The sequence below is a fragment of the Xiphophorus couchianus genome, chromosome 8, assembly GCF_001444195.1.
Source record: "Xiphophorus couchianus chromosome 8, X_couchianus-1.0, whole genome shotgun sequence".
NCBI lineage: Eukaryota > Metazoa > Chordata > Actinopteri > Cyprinodontiformes > Poeciliidae > Xiphophorus > Xiphophorus couchianus.
This window is the reverse complement of record NC_040235.1, coordinates 19,805,898-19,824,796: the sequence shown is the minus strand read 5'-3', so window position 1 is coordinate 19,824,796 and position 18,899 is coordinate 19,805,898. Positions and strand designations below refer to the sequence as shown.

General features: G+C 37.9%; 1 protein-coding gene across 1 annotated transcript in view; it reads left to right on the top strand.

The window, feature by feature from the left end:
* The window catches only part of loxhd1a (lipoxygenase homology PLAT domains 1a), a 36,357-nt gene that overhangs the window by 3,920 nt on the left and 13,538 nt on the right, over positions 1 to 18,899 (top strand). Inside the window, exons 3-29 of the mRNA XM_028025148.1 lie at positions 133 to 144; positions 1,799 to 1,879; positions 2,627 to 2,811; positions 3,390 to 3,488; positions 4,333 to 4,481; positions 4,570 to 4,693; positions 4,831 to 5,081; positions 5,159 to 5,294; positions 5,407 to 5,567; positions 5,685 to 5,771; positions 5,872 to 6,007; positions 6,101 to 6,255; positions 6,353 to 6,513; positions 8,208 to 8,284; positions 8,409 to 8,605; positions 8,697 to 8,889; positions 8,978 to 9,138; positions 13,981 to 14,314; positions 14,439 to 14,590; positions 15,816 to 15,949; positions 16,260 to 16,408; positions 16,779 to 16,883; positions 16,961 to 17,089; positions 17,181 to 17,348; positions 17,459 to 17,640; positions 17,763 to 17,879; positions 18,706 to 18,868. Of these exons, the coding sequence (XP_027880949.1) occupies positions 133 to 144; positions 1,799 to 1,879; positions 2,627 to 2,811; positions 3,390 to 3,488; positions 4,333 to 4,481; positions 4,570 to 4,693; positions 4,831 to 5,081; positions 5,159 to 5,294; positions 5,407 to 5,567; positions 5,685 to 5,771; positions 5,872 to 6,007; positions 6,101 to 6,255; positions 6,353 to 6,513; positions 8,208 to 8,284; positions 8,409 to 8,605; positions 8,697 to 8,889; positions 8,978 to 9,138; positions 13,981 to 14,314; positions 14,439 to 14,590; positions 15,816 to 15,949; positions 16,260 to 16,408; positions 16,779 to 16,883; positions 16,961 to 17,089; positions 17,181 to 17,348; positions 17,459 to 17,640; positions 17,763 to 17,879; positions 18,706 to 18,868 (3,998 nt within the window). The remainder of the gene's footprint in view (positions 1 to 132; positions 145 to 1,798; positions 1,880 to 2,626; positions 2,812 to 3,389; positions 3,489 to 4,332; positions 4,482 to 4,569; positions 4,694 to 4,830; positions 5,082 to 5,158; positions 5,295 to 5,406; positions 5,568 to 5,684; positions 5,772 to 5,871; positions 6,008 to 6,100; positions 6,256 to 6,352; positions 6,514 to 8,207; positions 8,285 to 8,408; positions 8,606 to 8,696; positions 8,890 to 8,977; positions 9,139 to 13,980; positions 14,315 to 14,438; positions 14,591 to 15,815; positions 15,950 to 16,259; positions 16,409 to 16,778; positions 16,884 to 16,960; positions 17,090 to 17,180; positions 17,349 to 17,458; positions 17,641 to 17,762; positions 17,880 to 18,705; positions 18,869 to 18,899) is intronic.

Genomic DNA, 18,899 nt, shown 5'->3' with positions numbered 1-18,899 from the left:
ATTTAAGACCAAGTTTAATATATTTTATGTTTTTCAATATAATGTACATAACCACTGATGTTTACAGGTTTTGCATATTTTCAGAGTGAATCATTAACTTTTAATGTTTTCTGTTTTTCCCTAATTCCTCAGCACAGAAAAGAGGTACTTGCTAACTGGTCTACAAAAGGATGGTTAACATTCTGTACTTGTGTTTGCTTGTATTGTGAATATGACACTGTATGGGAGAGAATTCCTGTTCAACTTCCCACTGGTCACTCTAAAATCTTTGACATTTGAAAATAGACTAAATGGTTTTCTTGTGAAGCAGGAATCTCTCCTTCATACAGATGTAAAAAGAAAAACAACAAAAAGAACTATTGGACTCAGAATATCTGGAGTAAGGAGGAACTATGTGGCATGGCTAGTCTTCGTTTCCATTCACAAAGGAATGAAAGAAGACCACGATGTCATTTATGCAGATGATCAAATGACTTTCAGGGGATCTTATCAGCAGCAGGCTGCTTTTATCTCCACTCATGCTGACTGACAGACAGGGTTACCTTGGCAGCATATAGGATACACACAGCTTATTGTCAACCGCTGTGGATCATGTCATCCACACCTTGTGGTGGTCCCATTCATTCATTTCAGAATGCATCAACATGTGTTGTATTCAGTATGTCCAAACTGTCTGACAGCTAATTTGATAAAATGCTGGACAAAGATGCCTTTGATTCCTCTGGTATTTATACAATAAACTTCTGGCTTAGTTAGCAGTTTCACCTTACTCCGATATGCGTCTGGTCCTGCCTGTATTGTGTTGTGATACATTTACACTTCGCACACAATACAGGTAAGGGAGATGCTTATTTCTTCAAGCCTCCAAGGCACATTAAGAATGTACTTCTTTGGAAATTCAGTGTGATTACAGCAGATTTAAATTGCATGAATTCCAAAGTTTGCAGTATCTCCTTTTCATCTTCACAGGCAACTTGAAATGGAGCATGAGGGCACATGTCCACTTGTTGACAGTTTATGACTTTAATCCTTGGCCTTATCGCAGTAACATTAAAATCAAAAAATAAAAGACAGATGTGAGTCTGTCAGGGAATCTGTCAAGAGATAAGAGGCCATCTGATATGCCTTACTCCGATATGCGTCTGGTCCTGCCTGTATTGTGTTGTGATACATTTACACTTCGCACACAATACAGGTAAGGGAGATGCTTATTTCTTCAAGCCTCCAAGGCACATTAAGAATGTACTTCTTTGGAAATTCAGTGTGATTACAGCAGATTTAAATTGCATGAATTCCAAAGTTTGCAGTATCTCCTTTTCATCTTCACAGGCAACTTGAAATGGAGAATGAGGGCACATGTCCACTTGTTGACAGTTTATGACTTTAATCCTTGGCCTTATTACAGTAACATTAAAATCAAAAAATAAAAGACAGATGTGAGTCTGTCAGGGAATCTGTCAAGAGATAAGAGGCCATCTGATGCGCAGTCTTGAGCTAGAGGGGGATTTCATGTGCTCACACACTCTGTTTCCTCTCTGCGAGGGGCAGAAGTACGATACATGAACAAGGAGAGAGGGGTGAAGTGGCAGAGCCTGAGAAAGGTTTCAGATTATACCACCGCCATCAGTCCACAGGGGTCCTTTAAGCCAGATCAGCCGGGATGACGCCCTTTACAGATTCTGAGATCAATTCCTTTATCCGTCTGTTATAATCTCACTGGATTAAATAATGGAAGTTGCTCATGCCAGATTTCTCAGAAATTTTAATACTTTCTCACATTTTTTATTTTTATTTGCAGAAGCCGGAATGCATTTGAGAAGAATAAGACGGATGTTTTCCGCATCAAAACACAAAACATTGGCCCAATTAAAAAGCTAAGGTACTGTATCATATGGAAATGCAAGTCACTTTAAAACCTCTCTTCATTGCTACACTTTAGTTGTTTCCATCTTTGGATCAAATCTTCAAAATTCCCAAGTTGTAGGCCGCTCAATGAATGTAAGCTTCGTAATTAAATAAACCATGGAGAATGTAAGCATGTGTTCATCTGCTAGACATGGAGAGATTTTGTCCAGTGACAAAAGATTAAATCCCATCTGTTGTTATGAGTGGATGAAGGGGAAGCAGAGCTACGTCACAGCCAGCCCACACCAGTTATTGAATCAGGCAAGGATTCATGAAACCCAAATTTTTAAACATGCAAAATCACCACCTCTACAAGTTCAAGAGCAATCACATCACACACTTTTCATCTCGTCTCACCATCGTCACCGGGCAGAGCTATCACTGTTGCCATGGAGACCGCTCGGCTAACAATTGGATGCATTTTATACAAAGAGTTGCAGCTAACTGCAACTGGTACTTCTTAGAGGTCTCTCTCAACAACAGCATTTCTCCTCCCAATTTTCCTGAAAGACCACATTTGTAGCTTAGCTACTGGGTGCATTGTTCATACTCTTGTTCCAGCTCATTTCACTTAGTCTATATGACATGTCAGATATCTTTGAGCAGGTTTGAAATTAATAGCCTTGTTTAGTATTAAACTATAAAATTTTTATCTTATGTGACGAGACGATTAGAGAGTGCAAATCAAATAATGTGAAACTCTGACTTTTGTTTTCTCTAGAATTGAACATGACAACACAGGAATGAGCGCCAGCTGGTTCTTGGACAGGGTGGTGGTGACCGACATGATCCGGCCCCATCTGCGCTTCTATTTCCCCTGCAACAACTGGCTGAGCCGGGAGGAGGGTGACAACCTGTTTGTCAGGGATCTCCTGGGCAGTCTAAACCCCATGGATGTCCCAAAATGTAGGTCACAAACTCCTCTTACAAAATAAGTGATTACAATTCGGAAGACATTGTTTGGAAAAGTTGTGGATCGTAGTAGCGAATTGTAAATGTAAACCGAGGCCTCACAAAGGACACAATACATTTTTAAAGATGAGGCAACCTTCCTCAAAAACTGAGAGTAGTAATTGCATGTGTTTGACAAGGAAGACACTACTCTGCCTGAAAGTCTGCAGGCTGTCCTATAGTTTCAGGTTGTAACTGAATGCTATGCCAGTGTAGTCCTCGGGTAAAACTGGTCCCTGTGACCTCTGCTGTAATGTGATCTAACATCTTAGCACCTAATGACAATCAAGTCCAGCACTGTGAAGAGACTGTGCTATAAGAGACAGTCGTAGCAACATAGCTGTTTGTAAAACACACACCCAGAGTTATAAATATTTAATTTGGAAGCCATCTCAGAAGTGATATTTGAGGAACTTTAAGATAGGGAATAGAGCAATTTAGTATCCTCCACTGTTGACTGGAAATTGCATTTGATGCTTTTCCGGTGATTTTCACAAGTCATGTCTGGCCTTACGTTATTTTCTGTCTTGCAGTAAATAAATATCTTGTGAGTGTTTTCACTGCTGATATGAAGGGAAGTGGGACCGATGCCGATGTCTTCCTGAATATCTTTGGAGAACATGGTGACACAGGTAATGTAGAATACAGAGGACTGTTAAGGCTGAGTCTTCAAATGCACTCACTGACAATAAAGGGTAAACACAAAGGAAGAGAGATGGAAATGAAAAGATAGCGCACATGGAACTGTATTACAGTCATTGAAATGCCAGATCCACTGGGTCATAGAGATGGCAGCATTCTCCATGTTAGAAGAGTGTGGCTCCCCTTCTGGCCTGGATACAAGCCACAGTTTGGTGTGGAATGGAGTCTTACAGCTGTTGTCTCTAGTGCTTTCCCACTGTGTTCATCCTAGAGATCAGAACTGGGATGAAATTGATGTCTCAACTGATGCCACACATGTTTGATTGGGGAAAGATGACAGAGTTTGGGTAGCCATGTGCCTTCATGTACACATTGGCATCAACACTGGGCCATCTGTGCATCTGCATACCCCATATGCCAAGCAACACAATAGCCCCAGACTCACGTGTACCCACAATGCAACTCCACTTAATCCTGTCAATTGGGATAATGCTCTATAATCCATTTGCAAGGAATGTTGGATGGTTGGACATTTTAGCAGCTGCATTAGACCACTTCCTCTCCATGTGTCACCAATTCTGTTGTTCTATGTCCTTGCAAATTTAAGGACATAGAACGTCCATACCTTGTCTTCCCAGTTGCACCAGTTAACATCTAGATTGAACCATTGTTTCTTGGTGCTTAACCTCTTGAATCAAACTTATTTAGATTCAACATCAGTCCAACATAAAGCTCAAAATCATACCTATTCAGGACTTTACTTTCAATAACTGCAACTATGAGCTTCTTGAAGTTTCACTCTGTAATTCTTAATCATATTTTGTTATGTAAAAGGGGAAAGAAGACTGGATAGTGACAAAGACAACTTTGAACGTGGTTCAGAGGACAAGTTTACAATAGAGGCTCCAAACCTGGGAAGGCTTAGAAAAATCACCATCGGCCACAACAACAGAGGTTCCTCAGCCGGATGGTTTCTAGACAAGGCATGTAGATGGATAAAGTCATGGGTTTAAAGATGTGCACTTCAAAAATAAAAACTGATAATTGTGCTTAATGTTTCTTACCTCACAGGTTATGATAGATGATATGGGGAATAAAGAAATATATGAATTTCCAGTGAATCGCTGGTTTGCCATGGATGAAGATGATGGCAAAATACAGAGAGACATCTTGGTTGGATCAATGCAACCAATGGGTGTGATAATAAATGCCATCACCTTGTGTTTGCTACACTTTAAGCATGAACTATCAAATAAATTCCTATTTAAATGCATTTAAAGAGTATGTTTTCAATCCATAAATGTAATTTTTTACTTTTCTCTGCCTATTCAGGGATTATATACAATGTTCAAGTAATGACTGGTGATATCAGGGGAGCAGGAACCAACTCCAAGATCCACATGGTTATGCATGGTTCCAAGGGCTTAAAAAACAGTGGCAAAATTTTCCTCGAGGGTGGTGCCTTTGAGAGAGCTCTCATCGACACTTTCAATGTAGAGATCTGTGAACTGATCAGCCCTCTCAGCAGGGTCACCATTGGTCATGATAACGGTGCCGTTGGTGCAGGGTGGTACTGTGAAAAGGTACCACACATTTCTAATTGGTAACAGATTGATTGTAACTGTGTGGTTTATCCATTAAGCAGCCATTTTGCTTGCAGGTGGTGATATACTGCCCATTCACTGGCATTGAGCAAACATTTCCATGTGGGATGTGGCTAGATGAGGACGAAGGAGACGGACTTATTGAGAGGGAACTGTATGAGATGGTCTCTCTCAGACAGAAAAAACAGAAAAGTGAGTTATCACTGCAAATAAATCATAGTGTTTACTGTGTAGAAAAAAATAATGATTTATCTTTATTTATACAAATTTTGTGTTGGAATCAAACTCTTTTTATTCACGCTAGAGTACCCATGGTCCTTGTGGATTTGGACCTCAGACATAAAAGGCGCCGGCACAGATGCCCAAGTATTTCTGCAGATTTATGGTGAGAAAGGAAAGTCAGATGAGATCAAACTGGAAAACAATTCAGATAGCTTTGAACAAGGACAGCTTGACAAATTCATGGTAAATCTGGAATCATTTCACTCTTTATTTGGTTTATTTGTGATATTGATCCATAAAATGTTCCTAGGATTTTAATGTTTTTGTTTATACCTAACTTTTTTGGGGGGATTTCTGTAGATTGAAATGCCGGACATGGGAAGATTGTTAAAATTGCGGATCTGGCATGAGAAGAGAAATCCCTTTGCTGGCTGGCATTTAGCGAAGGTGAGTCATGACTATTCTTTTTGTTGTGTGAAGAAAGTTCACAAACCAGAGTGCAGAAAAAGGTGAGCTTGATGACAGATGAGACTTCAACTTTCTGCAGGTCACTTTGCTCAAGACGCTAACCATGGACAAGTATTCTTTTGAGTGTGGCCGCTGGCTGGACATCAATGAAGATGACAATGAGATTGTCAGAGAACTTCCCGCCACAGGAGCACTCATTGATGAACCGCTGCCCTGTAAGAAATCATGATATTTCCCAGTTATTAAAATATATAGTGTTTTAGTAACTGTTCAAGGGGTCAGGAAAATTCTCTGATACTTTTTTTCAGTGATAAAGTATCGGGTCACAATCTGCACTGGCAACGTCAGTGGTAGTGGTACCGATGCCAGCGTGTTCCTCAATGTTATTGGAGACTTGGGTGACACAGGAGAGCGACTCATGTTTATGAGCAAAAACAATGTTAACAAATTTGAAAAGGGAAATGTGAGTAAACTATTAAACAAAATTTCACATGAATTTACGTTCTTGTTCTTTGTGAAATGTATTTCAAGTCCCTATTTTCTCCCTGTTTTGCCCACAGCATGATGAGTTCCTCATCGAGTCAGTCTTCCTGGGTCAGGTGCGGAGAGTCAGAGTAGGTCATGACGGCCGTGGTGGAGGCTGTGGTTGGTATCTTGATAAGGTGTTGGTCAGAGAGGAGGGACAGCCTGAGTCCTCTGCCACTGAGTTCCCATGTTTCAGGCAAGACAATACTCTGCACATGATGTATGACACGAGACATCTTGAGCTATAAACTGAAAATCTGCAGCATATATGCTACATCCGTCTCAGATCCTGTTTAAGGTCTTTGCTGGATTTACTTCAATTTACGTAAACTCAGGTACAAGGACAGAATCAGAACAAAGAGGAAGCAAAGCAGCCAAAGTCCATGCACAGGCATTCACACCATGCACTAGTTTAGAATGGATCTAACCTGATATGCAGGGTTATGAAGTAAAATCTTTACCCATTGTTGATTTCATTTGCTTTTTATTTTGTGCACATCTAACAAGTTTTGATATAAGACAAAGATAGTTTTACTAAATAACAAAATCATCAGAAAAGACATAAAAAACTAAACCGAAAAAAACAATGCACCGCTTCTATTAAATCATGAATAAATGGTGATTAATTAAATGTTTGGAATTAACCATAATTTCAACTGTCACACCAGATCTTAATTAATGTTCTGTGATAAATCTCATTCCAAAGTCGCTTCAAAGCATTAGGACCATAATGAAAGCCATTGTCCATAAAAGGAGAAACTGGAACTTTCCCAATAGTGGCTGGCTGACCAACGTTAGAGCAAGATGACTCACCCAGGAGGTCACAAAAGAGCCCAAAACTCCCTCTAAAGCCCTGCAGACCTCACTCGCCTCAGCTAACCCTTTATGACCATGTCATCCTGATGATCCCCAAGAAATTTGGGAAACATTTCTGTGGACTCTTGAGATGAAAGTTACATCTGGCTTAAAACTAACTGAGCATTTTAGAAAAACAATAACATTCAAACATGGTGTGGTGATGTTACGGTCTGCGGCTGCTTGGGTAATTTAGGACCTGGGGGATTTTGCCTTAATACATTTATATTTCGAACTGTTAGAAAATAAGAAGTTGTTGATGTTCTTTAATCTTTATATTCTGTAAAATGTAAAAATGATTTTACATGTAGGAAACTGATAAATATTTTGTAATAATTCACATGTTTACATCCTAATTGTTCTGTGCGAACACCACTAAGCTAGTTGTCAGACGACTAAAATCCTTCCGGCATTTTTAGAAGTCTTCTTACTGATGCAAATTGCCCATGTTTGGGGTCAGTAGGTTTCCAGTGGCATGTGTTTAAGTAGTTAGGTAAGAGCTGGATGGCTTTGCTATTACAAATGGACACTAAATGCATGCAGCCAGCCAGCTCTCTCGTTCTGTAACTGGAGTGCAACCGCAAAGCTGGGTGCAGTGTTACTTCCAGAAAAAAAAAAGTGTTCTTCCTGCCTGTCTGTGTTGTTCATTAGAGACGGCCTGGGAGACTTAAGAAGAAGTAATGAGACAGAAGAGCCATGTTCATGATTATACAGCCAATAAGTTTATCCAGTCAAACTCACATTATCACCACTGATGTGCAAACTTTGGTTGTAATAAATATCAATTTTTTATGTTTAAACTGTGCGTTAAGTTTAAAGCTGGGTAAGTATTACTTCCATAAGACAAAGATATAAATTTGGTTGCATGTGTACATTTCATGTTAACTTTTATAAATTGTATATTACCTTGATTTTGTGTTTGTCTTGTTATATTGTTGTTGTTTTTTTATATTAGTGATTCATGTCAAGTCATTCTCATGACAACAATGTACCAACAAATATATTTCTCAAATAAATACTTTTTTTTTATTCTAGGTGGCTAGATCGCAATGAGGATGACGGGCAGATTATCCGTGAGTTGGTTCCAGCTGGAGACGGGGTGCGTCTCTTTAGTAAGTCACTAGAAAGACAGTTTTTCAAACACATTCATTGGAAAAAAAAAAAAAAAAAAAAAACACCAAACAAATTATTTAGCATTTGTGTTAAAATTTGAATAAACCATTAAACACTTTGCAGATGTCGGCTACCACATCGCAATCAAGACAGGCAGTGTGAACGGTGCCAGTTCTGACTCCAAAGTGTTTGTGAAGCTGTACGGTGAAAAGGGCGACACTGACAAAGTGATCCTGGCCGTCTCAGACAATGACCTCAGAAATTACTTTGAGACGGCAAGAACTGACATCTTCACCCTTGATACGTATGACATCGGAAAGGCAAGTGTGTTATATATCGGAGAAAAATCACGTTCAGGCACTTTATTTGAGGCTAATCCCTGTATTTCATTAATTTGCTCTGTATGTGTAGATCAACCGTCTTCTGATTGGTCACACAAATGAAGGTTTACGAGCCGGATGGTTTCTGGACAGTGTGCAGATTTCCGTGCCTGTTCATGGGATGCAGTATATGTTCCCGAGCCACCGCTGGCTCTGCAAAGACGAAGCAGACGGCAAAGTGGAGGTTGAAATCTATCCCAGCGAGGTCTTGGAAATTGAAAAATGTAAATGAAAAATAAAAAGTATGTCCCTCTTATTTACATGTTTTTTTTCTCAACTTGTCATGGTGAACTCACACCTTTTCTTTAACAGTGATCAACTATGAAATAACAGTGGTCACTGGCGATATGCGATCAGCCGGAACCAACGCCGACGTCTTCTGTCAGATATATGGAGATGAAGGAAAAACCGAAATCCTCGCCCTGAAAAGCCGTTCCAACAATTTTGAACGCGGCACCACTGAAATCTTCAAGGTCTCTGTTAAACCTCAAGATATGTTAATGTTCACTGTGTCTTGCAAAAATATTCATATCTCTTGAGCGTTTTTACATTACACTACCACCTCAGTAATGCAATAACACAGGTTTTTCTGTGGTCTTAATCTTCTTCAGTTGAAAACTGCTTTTATTTAATTGGCAAAATATTATTTAAACATACAACGATTACTTCCAAGGTTCTATGTACGTGTCTCTCTGGGCCACATAAAACTTTATGGCGGGTCAGATTTGGCTCACGGGCCTTGAGTTTGACACACAGGTGTTAGAGTATGGAGCTAAAACAGTCTCATAATTCACAAATACACAGAACGAGATCCACACTTGTATTTTTGATGCAAACACAAATATATCTTGATTTACAAGCTGTTTCTGGCCTGTGAGTTGCGCTGCATTTGTGTGTGAATTTAGAGACTCCTCTGACGTCTCAATCCACAAATGTTTGGGGTTTTTTTACAAGAAAAAAAAAAATCTGATCTGCCAATCAGATGGCTTCTTGTTTCAGCCACTCAGATTAGTTTATTTTGTCACTGTTAATGCAGCTCAAATCACTGCATGCAACCTCACAACATCAACATGTGCAGCTCGAGCTCGAGAAACGAGTTCTTACTTCTGTTGCATTTTCAAGTTACCATGGCAATGTAACAGATGAAAAACGTCACCCAAAAAAACAAATTACACACTAATGTTTTCACATTGAATGGAGTAATTTTATGTTAGTCAACATGCTAGTGGAAACCCTCATCCTACTGGTAGAAGCAAAATGTTAGTCACTGGATATGCTAGTGATAACGTTCACGCTAACATTTTCATCATATTCCTTAAATAAGCATTTTTACTGAATTTTTATTCATTAGCTACTAACTTTGTGTAGCGCTTTCTGTCATGCATGCTAGATTTAACGCTCCGGGTTCGTAAAGCTTACTGTAACACCCCACAGTCCAGCCAGTGAAACTGAGTAGGTCTGACCCATGAATAAGGACACTTGATAAGGATAAAGAATTTATTTACTAACTCAAGAATGGAAATCACTGTGGGAACCGTATTTAGACCTAAATGTATTTTTGTTACCCTTAGAAATATTAACACAAATGACAAATAAAAGTACACAAGGCTTGATAAATAGGGACTCTCCCTCTGTGTTAAACACCTCAAGAGTTCAGAAGTAACTTATCTATAACATTCCGGAACACATATGTGTTCTTACTTTTTATAACAATGTACATACAATAACAGCCAGTGTTTAATGAGTGGGCCCACCAAACAAAATAAAATAAATGTTCACTTGTCTTTAGTTGAAGACGTTTTCCGTATTTTCTACTATGACCATTGGAGCAACCTTAGATGAACGTCTCCAAACGTACTTCCTGAAAAACCCCACGATCCTATTTTTCAGAATTTTGAAACAACACTGTGTCTCAGCTGGGTAGACGATGGATACTTGCCGGGGGAAGGTTACTGTCTTTGTTGTCTTATGGGATATTTGCAATGCAACAAAGAGATCCTTTATCATTAACTTGGTTTCGTGAACCATATAATTGAGTATATGCTTGTGGTAATTTTTTGTGGTGTTGGAATTGACTTTATTAACCACATATTGGACAATTAGCATGTTTATTACCTCGGTGTGTTTTGTACGAATGTCTCCGTCAACCTCTAGAACTTTTGCAAAGGCTTCAGGCACTTTGTTTCCCACGACCCTCTCCACAGCCTCAATGGTGAATTTCTCTTTTTGGAAATTATCCAGAACGTTAGATGTAAATAGCTTCAAGAAATGTCCCAAAATCTTGACCAGACTGCAGGTGGTGCTGCGATCTGGTTTTCCAGCTGTCAGGTGCAAAAACTCCATCCAGGTCAGATCAGTGAAAAGACTGTTGATCGGTACCAACAGGGTCTCGACGGTGACAACAGGGGTTCCTTTAGATAAAGAATCCATCCTACTTGGTATAGTTGTAGATTTCTTTTGTTTGAGGATAAAATTCAAGTTTTCTGCTAAAGCAACGGGAACAACTCGAACTGATCCGGGCTCTGTGAGAAACAAGTGCAAAGTGAGGGTTAGAGAAAAAGGAAGACAAAAGAATAACACTAACATTATGACATCATAGACATTGATGCCTATAGCATCAAACCCGCCCACACAACAGAGTCGCATGTTGTCACATTCGATGGCAGGCCGTTTTAGCATAAATTCGGTTTTACCAGCCTTACATTCCAGATATCTGAAATTGCTTTATGACTAGACCTATAACTAATTTAAGATTTCTCGAATTATCTGTTTGACTGGACAAAATACCTATTCGAGATATCTCTAATTACATTCTGACCAGTCAAAATGACGTCAGATTTCCCATTGAGTTGTATGGAGACTTCAATTCAAGATATCTACAATGAACTACTCATTATCTGAAACACACCTTTCAGATATCTACAATTCACTTATGACTTGTAATAAAGTAAATTTAAGATATCTTTAGTTTTGACTAGTCATAATTCTAATTCAAGGTAGCTTGAATGACACCATAATCATCTTAAATGTATTTTTAGATAGAAGATATGTAGTTTTGACTAGTGAAAATTAAATGATAGATATCTTAAAAGCAAGTAATGACTAGGCAAAACTAAATTAGAGATATCTTGAATTGTAATTTTGACTAGTCAATTTTTTTTAAGATATCTCCAAATGAATTAGACATATCTTGAATTACATGGTTTTTCTAGTTGATATCTTAAATTAACTGACTAGTCAGAATTACATTACTGATATCTTGAATATGTATTCTGTATAGTCAAAACGTCACTGACTTACGTAGCATTTTGAAAGTTCTATAAAACAACAAAAAAACAGGAAGAAAGATGTATGAAAATGCATCACTTTCATGTTGGAAATAGATTGACAGCAGCACTTTTAGGTTTTTAAGCTGTTTGTTTATAAGTGAACAAGCAAGAAAGTCTTTGCAGATTTCTGAAACAGTCTTCAAGTGCCTAAAGCTTTGCTATCTCCGCATATCCCATATTGCCGCGCTCTTCTTACATCATGGCATGTACTGACAATTTTGTGCAGGAAACCTAAAACTCTGCAGGCAACTGCTTGGACAGCACAAAGGGGCTTTCATGCAATTCTTAATTCAGATATCCAAAATTGTAAATTTGACTAGTCATAATTACGTTCGAGATATCTTGTAACTACGGATATTGTGTCCCGTCAAATGACAGGTCCGGTGACCTGATAAATGTTAAAATGATCAATCTTAACATTTATCATGTTAAGCTTGTTAACAAGAATAAGCTACTAATATTGTTGTTTTGTTATCCATCATTTGAGTTATCTTGAACTGAATTTTGACTCATAAAAATGTAATTGAAGATTTCTCAAATTATTATTCTTGCTAGTGAGAATATAAATGCAGATATCTTAAATTACCATCCCGGATAGTCATAATGCATTTTTAGATATCTAGAAAGTAATCACGGATAATCAGACGAAACAGAATTAATGTTAAAACGGCCTGCCATACATATTGTACTTTTGTGGATCTCGCCAGACTAAACGAGTTTTTACTTCAATATAAATGCATAAACAAACCTTTAAGTAACATTTTATATAAAAATGACCATGTTTATTAATACAAAACAAACAATAAGAATATAAACAGTGATATGTATAAAATGTTGAGTAATTATGCTCAAATTTGCATAAAGATTAGCTCATATGTTGCAGAAATCTAAGGTTTCCAATCTCTGAAGTCTATTTATTTAATTGCAAAATCCATCTACTCAAGTAAGAGTAGAAATAATATTACTCAAATAAAAGAAAAAAGTACAGTGCAGTAAAACTACCCTTATAAGTACCTTTTTCCTATAAAATACTGAAGTAAATATAGAACTACGCACTTTTGAACATGGATAACAAAACAACAATATTAGTAGCTTATTCTTGTTAACAAGCTCAACATGATAAATGTTAAAATTGATCATTTTAACATTTATTGGATTACCTATATCCAACAGCATTACTCCACTCACTCGGTTAGTTTGGGGGAAAAACACTAAGCAAACGCTCGTTTGCTGCCATAATTTCTTTTCCACTAGAGCACCTGCCACTGTCTGACATTGTGAAAGTATGGTGTGTACTCAGCCCTCTTCTATCTTATACCTCTGAATGACCTCCCGTGCTACAAGTTGCATTCAGAGTTCCACTTGTTTGTAATTTAGATGCATTATAAATACAAGTGATCAAATAATTCTCCCGGTGTGGAGGAAAACGGACACCCCTCTGGTGACAAATGATAGTGGCAGCCGATTGTCTTGCTTCTTTCAGTCTGAAGCAAGACTGCCATACTAGCTTACCATCATCAGCAGGTGAATGTGTGTATGAATGGGTGAGAGACTGCTTGTAGCGTAAAGCGCTGTGGAGTCCTCGGACTTGATAAAACGCAATACAAATGCAGGACATTTGCCATTTTACCATTCATGTTGTCGCCATCCATTGTGACAGGGAAGCAAAGAGACGTAAGACAGGACATAAACCCTAATGATACAGACAGAGCTATAATGAAATGCTTTAGATCAAAGCATATGCGTGCGTTATAAAGGAGCATTCAAAAACTAGTTCATGAAAAGGTTGTAATATTGATTTTTGTTTTTTTTTGACAACAAGACTGGGTATGTTTTGCTAAGAAGAATGAGAGAAACAAAAACTTTAGTCTATAGATACAATCAGTTTGTTGCAATCACAGCAAAAGGTGCATTTGGACTGAAAAAAAAAGAAAATTCAGACACATACATGCATACTTTAAATACTGTCTTTTCCCTAAAATGCAGATTGAAGCTCTGGATGTCGGGAAAATCTATAAAATCCGAATCTTCCACGACGGTAAGGGCATTGGAGACGGATGGTTTCTGGAGATGGTGGACATCAAGAGGCTAACGATGGCCATGGTGCAGATTGAGGTGAAAAAAGAAGAGACGACTAAAAAAGACAAGAAGAAGGACAAGAAAAAGAAAAAGAAAGAAGAGGAGGAGGTGGAGATAATTGAGGAGCTGCAGGAAGTGGTGGAGACATTTACTTTCGCTTGTAGCCGCTGGCTGGCCCGGGACGAAGAGGACGGGGAGATTGTGGTTGAACTGCTGACTGACTCCAACGAGGAATTGGAGAGTAAGTGGAGCATGACTGTAATCTGCACACTTACTAATATGTCACCCCTGACAGGCAGTATTTTAATTAGCCACTGCATGCATTATTATAATGCCACTGAAGATTTACTGTGTTTTCCTTTCAGTGAACTCTTATGAGGTTTATGTGTACACTGGGACAATGTGGGGTGCTGGGACCGATGCCAAAGTCTACATCACCATTTACGGAGAGAGTGGTGACACAGGAGAGCGATGGCTCAGGAAATCCAATCGCATGAATAAATTTGAGAAAGGACAGGTATGTTTTGTTCAGTGGAACTCGATTTTAAAATCAAGTTTAATTCAGCTTTTGTTGTTAAGGAAAACGGTTGCCACTTCTAGTGGAGTGTTGTATTTCCCTTACTTATGATCCAGTTGAGTTAAAAGATATCTTCTCTTAAGATTGTAGCCTGTATTTAACATGTAAAAAAATAATAGTACTTCTTCTACAACACTTTACAAGCTTTAGCACACAGAGAGCAATCTTTTCTACTCAGGCAGCACTATTCTACTTCATAGAATAGTGAAAGATTGATATTTGTTTGTGTTTGTGGGCAAGAAACAGTTTTTTGCTAACTTGCTTTCCAACAGACTGGTTAGCATGTAGATAGTGGCCACTACACTGCAAAAGCACAAAACTCTTACCAAGTATTTTTGTCTGATTTCCAGTGCAAATATCTTACTACACTTAAACTTAAAATAGGACAAAAAAAATTACAAGTAACCTTTCAGCAAGAAATAGAAGCTTGTTTTATGTCAATAACTCTTTAATATTAATGGAAAAAAGTTCTAGTTCCACTTAAGGACACTTAAAGGAATGTCCCATATATTGCTAAAAAGTTCTTTGTAAGTTGATTTTGTCTTGTTTCAAGTGTACTAAGATATTGCCAGTAGAAACTGGATCAAAAATACTTGGTAAGGTTTTGTGTTTTTGCAGTGTAAAGGCTGTTTTTGACATTTGGTGACCTTAAGATGCCACTTTTAGCTGCAGTCCTCCAACTGAGCTTCAAGGATTTTTACCTACTTTACCATATTCCTCACTGTGAGCCTTGGCAGGATCGGTCTGGTTTCCTCATTCCCTTTTTGAATGGATTACTAACTGAAAGTTCATGCATGCATTGAGTGTAAATAAAATAAACGTTCAATTACACGTATTTCTATTAACTAAAGAGTACAGATTATATTTAGGTTTAAAGTGATCTTTTAATTTTACCAATATGCTTTGTCTAACTAGTAGTAACATTTGCCCCATACAGAGTGGTAACAAGGAAGCTTTCCAAACTCAAATACTTCAAGTTTATCACCAATGAATCATCAAAACACCAGCCGAAGCATAATCAACAATTAGGAAGGTTTTAATTCCAATAAAGATTTATCTTTTGATTATTGACAAGGGTATAAATATTTGTTGACATGTCATTTTCTGATAAAATGTAAATAAAAAGTCTCTTTTTTCATATTTCTATTGCTTGTGTGTGACCCAGGAGGATGTTTTCAGCCTGACAGCAGTTGATCTTGGGGTCCTGAAGAAGCTCAGGATCCGTCATGACAACAGCCAGGCCAGCGCCGGCTGGTTTTTGGACAGAGTGGAAATCATAGACACCAAAGATGACACAACGTGAGTCATTGGGATAATAGGAAGAGAGCACCTGATCGCTCAGCTATTGAGGTCAGAGTTATTTGATCTGAATAACTGAGACCACACTATTGAAAAAGGGTGTTCACTTAGGATCTTTCAATTAGATGTGATAAAACAGCATTAACTCAGCCAACTCATAAAACATATTATGTCAGCAGAGCTCCACTGTGTGGTATGAAACGGTACTTGACTTTGAAAAAAAAAAAAAGAGATGACCAGTGTTATGTGGAGACTTTGAATCTGGACAAATCTAGAGAATATTCAGAATAAATCATGTACTTCTATGCAGGTATTTTTTTCCATGTAAACGGTGGCTTGCTGTTGATGAAGATGATTGCCAGCTTGCCAGAGAGCTGGTCCCTGTGGATGAAGCCTTCATGAAGAAGGGGGATGAAGATGAAGATGACTCCGAAGCAACCCTTGGCTTGGAACAGAAGGGTGAGAAAAGAGGAAATGTATAGCAAAACTAAAATCCATAATAGAATTTCATATCGCAGGATCTTCATCTCCTATTTATTACTGTATTTTTTGTCACCTTTTGTTTTTATGTATCTTTGATACTTTACAGCTGCATAGCTGCCATTATTATTATTATTATTATTATTATTATTATTATTATTATTATTATTATTATTGTTATTATTATTATTATTATTATTTATTTCTAATTTGTATCTCTATTTACCTACCACTTTACTCTTGATGCACATAAATATTCCCAGATTCTATTCTATTCTATTCTATTCTGAACCAATAAGACCCATTAATAGAGATCTCACCTATTTAGTAACTTCGTTTTTTTTTACAGCCATGTCAACAACATACACAGTGAAGATAAAAACCGGCGACAAGAAATATGCAGGGACAGATGCGAATGTCTTCATGACCCTTTTTGGTACCAAGGATGACACAGGTGACGCTTTAAGCTATTACACTGTGTTTGATTTGCATGCATCGTAATGTATTAAGCTACTCTGCGCACATCTGCAGGTATAATTACTCTAAAGGCCTCAAAGACGCATAGAAACAAGTTTGAGCGAGGCATGATTGATGAATTTACAGTGGAAGCTGTTGACCTGGGACCCTTGAGAAAGCTGCGAATTGGACATGACAACTGCGGTAAATTAAGATGTCTTTTTTTTTTTTTTTTTTACATTGCTAAATAACTCAAAGTTCATTCACATTTGTAAAATGTCTATGAATTTTTAAGGAGGAGGGTCTGCAGGGTGGTTTCTCGATTGGGTGGAGATCGATGCCCAATCTGTAGGGCAGAAGTTACGCTTTCCGTGCGGCCGCTGGTTGGACAAAGGAGAAGATGATGGGGCGATTGTCAGGGATCTCTTTCCTAACCCTCTTCAATCAGAGTTTTACACACCATGTAATGTTCACTGTTTTACGTTGCACTCATATAAAATTTGTTTCTTTTGGATGCCAAAAATACTTTCAATTTGGTTTTTCTGTTTGTTTGTTTTTTTGTTTCGTTTCTAGTTGTTCCGTATGAGATTAAAACCTTCACCAGCGATGTTTTCGGTGCTGGGACAGACGCCGACGTCTTTATTGTTCTGTATGGAAGAGACGGAGTGTGCACTCAGCAGAAGTCTCTGTGTGTCAACAAGAGGGAAAGGAGAATGTACTTTGAAAGAGGAGCTGAGGACATGTTTATTGTTGAAGTACGTTAAAATACGAGAAGCTACAATTTAATACATGCAGATTTTTTAAAATCTTTTGGAAAACAGATGGTTGCTTATGGTGAATTTTCCCTTTAAAAGAGCAATTTGTATTGTTCTTGCAGTTAGAAGATGTAGGGGACGTAATTGAGAAGATCCGCATCGGCCATGACAACCGGGGGGTCAACCCAGGCTGGCATCTGGACAGAGTGGAGATTAGACGCCTGCTCAGGAAGGGAAAGGTACGTTTGCAGCGTGACTGCAACAATAGAAGAAACTCTATATTGATCAGTAAAATCTTTAGCATTCAAATCATCTGGTGAAAAATATTATTTCTTTTAATTATTTTTGTATCAAGCAGGTATGCATGCATATAAAGTCCTAAATGGATGTAGCATTTTTTATAAAACAAAAATTATGAAAAGTCACAATGTATCACAATTACAGTTAGATTCTTTTATTTGGAAGTTGGTAACATCTTGTATAAAAATTTGACTTTTCATAGTGTATCTGTTTAATCGTTATTGTGACGGTATATTTAAATCAACGTTTAAAATATCTATTTTTACAATAATTAGATGTAAAAATTAATTATTAGATCATAAATACATTATATTCACAGATTAACCTAAATTAATGATAGCAAAGGTAAAATACTGCAACATTTCAAACTAAACATTTATCAGGTTATCAGCCTGTTAAAAATATGTTGATGTAGAAAATATTTACATTTATGAGTGTATTGGCAAAGATTCCTCTCAGCCATTTATTCCAAGACTGACTTTGGAAAATTTAGAAAATTGAAAACAAAATTCAACCGTGATACTGATTTCCTGTTTAACGTCGCAGTAGACCTACATTTACCACCTATTTACCATTTACCAGCATTTTCTTCTTCTGTTTCTTGTCAGCAGGTGGTGATGTTCTTCACATAGAAAACTGACACTGCTCCAACAGTGTGGTTTTACTATGATCACAAGTACAAATTCGAAAACACAGACTAAAGCAAAGTCTTCTCTAAAAATACTAAGATAAATTCTTAGAGATATTAATGATCTTTCTTTTTAGGGCTCAGAAACCATCATCTTCCCATCTGAGCGCTGGCTTGCCAAGTCAGAAGATGATGGAGAAACAGTGCGAGAGCTGCAGCCCTCTGACATCATCACCGAGAAGCTTTCCAGAGACGGCAGCCTGAAAGTGACTGAGGTGGAAGTGGAAGATGCCCTGGAGAGTATGTTGTGTCTTGCTTTTTCCCTTTTCCT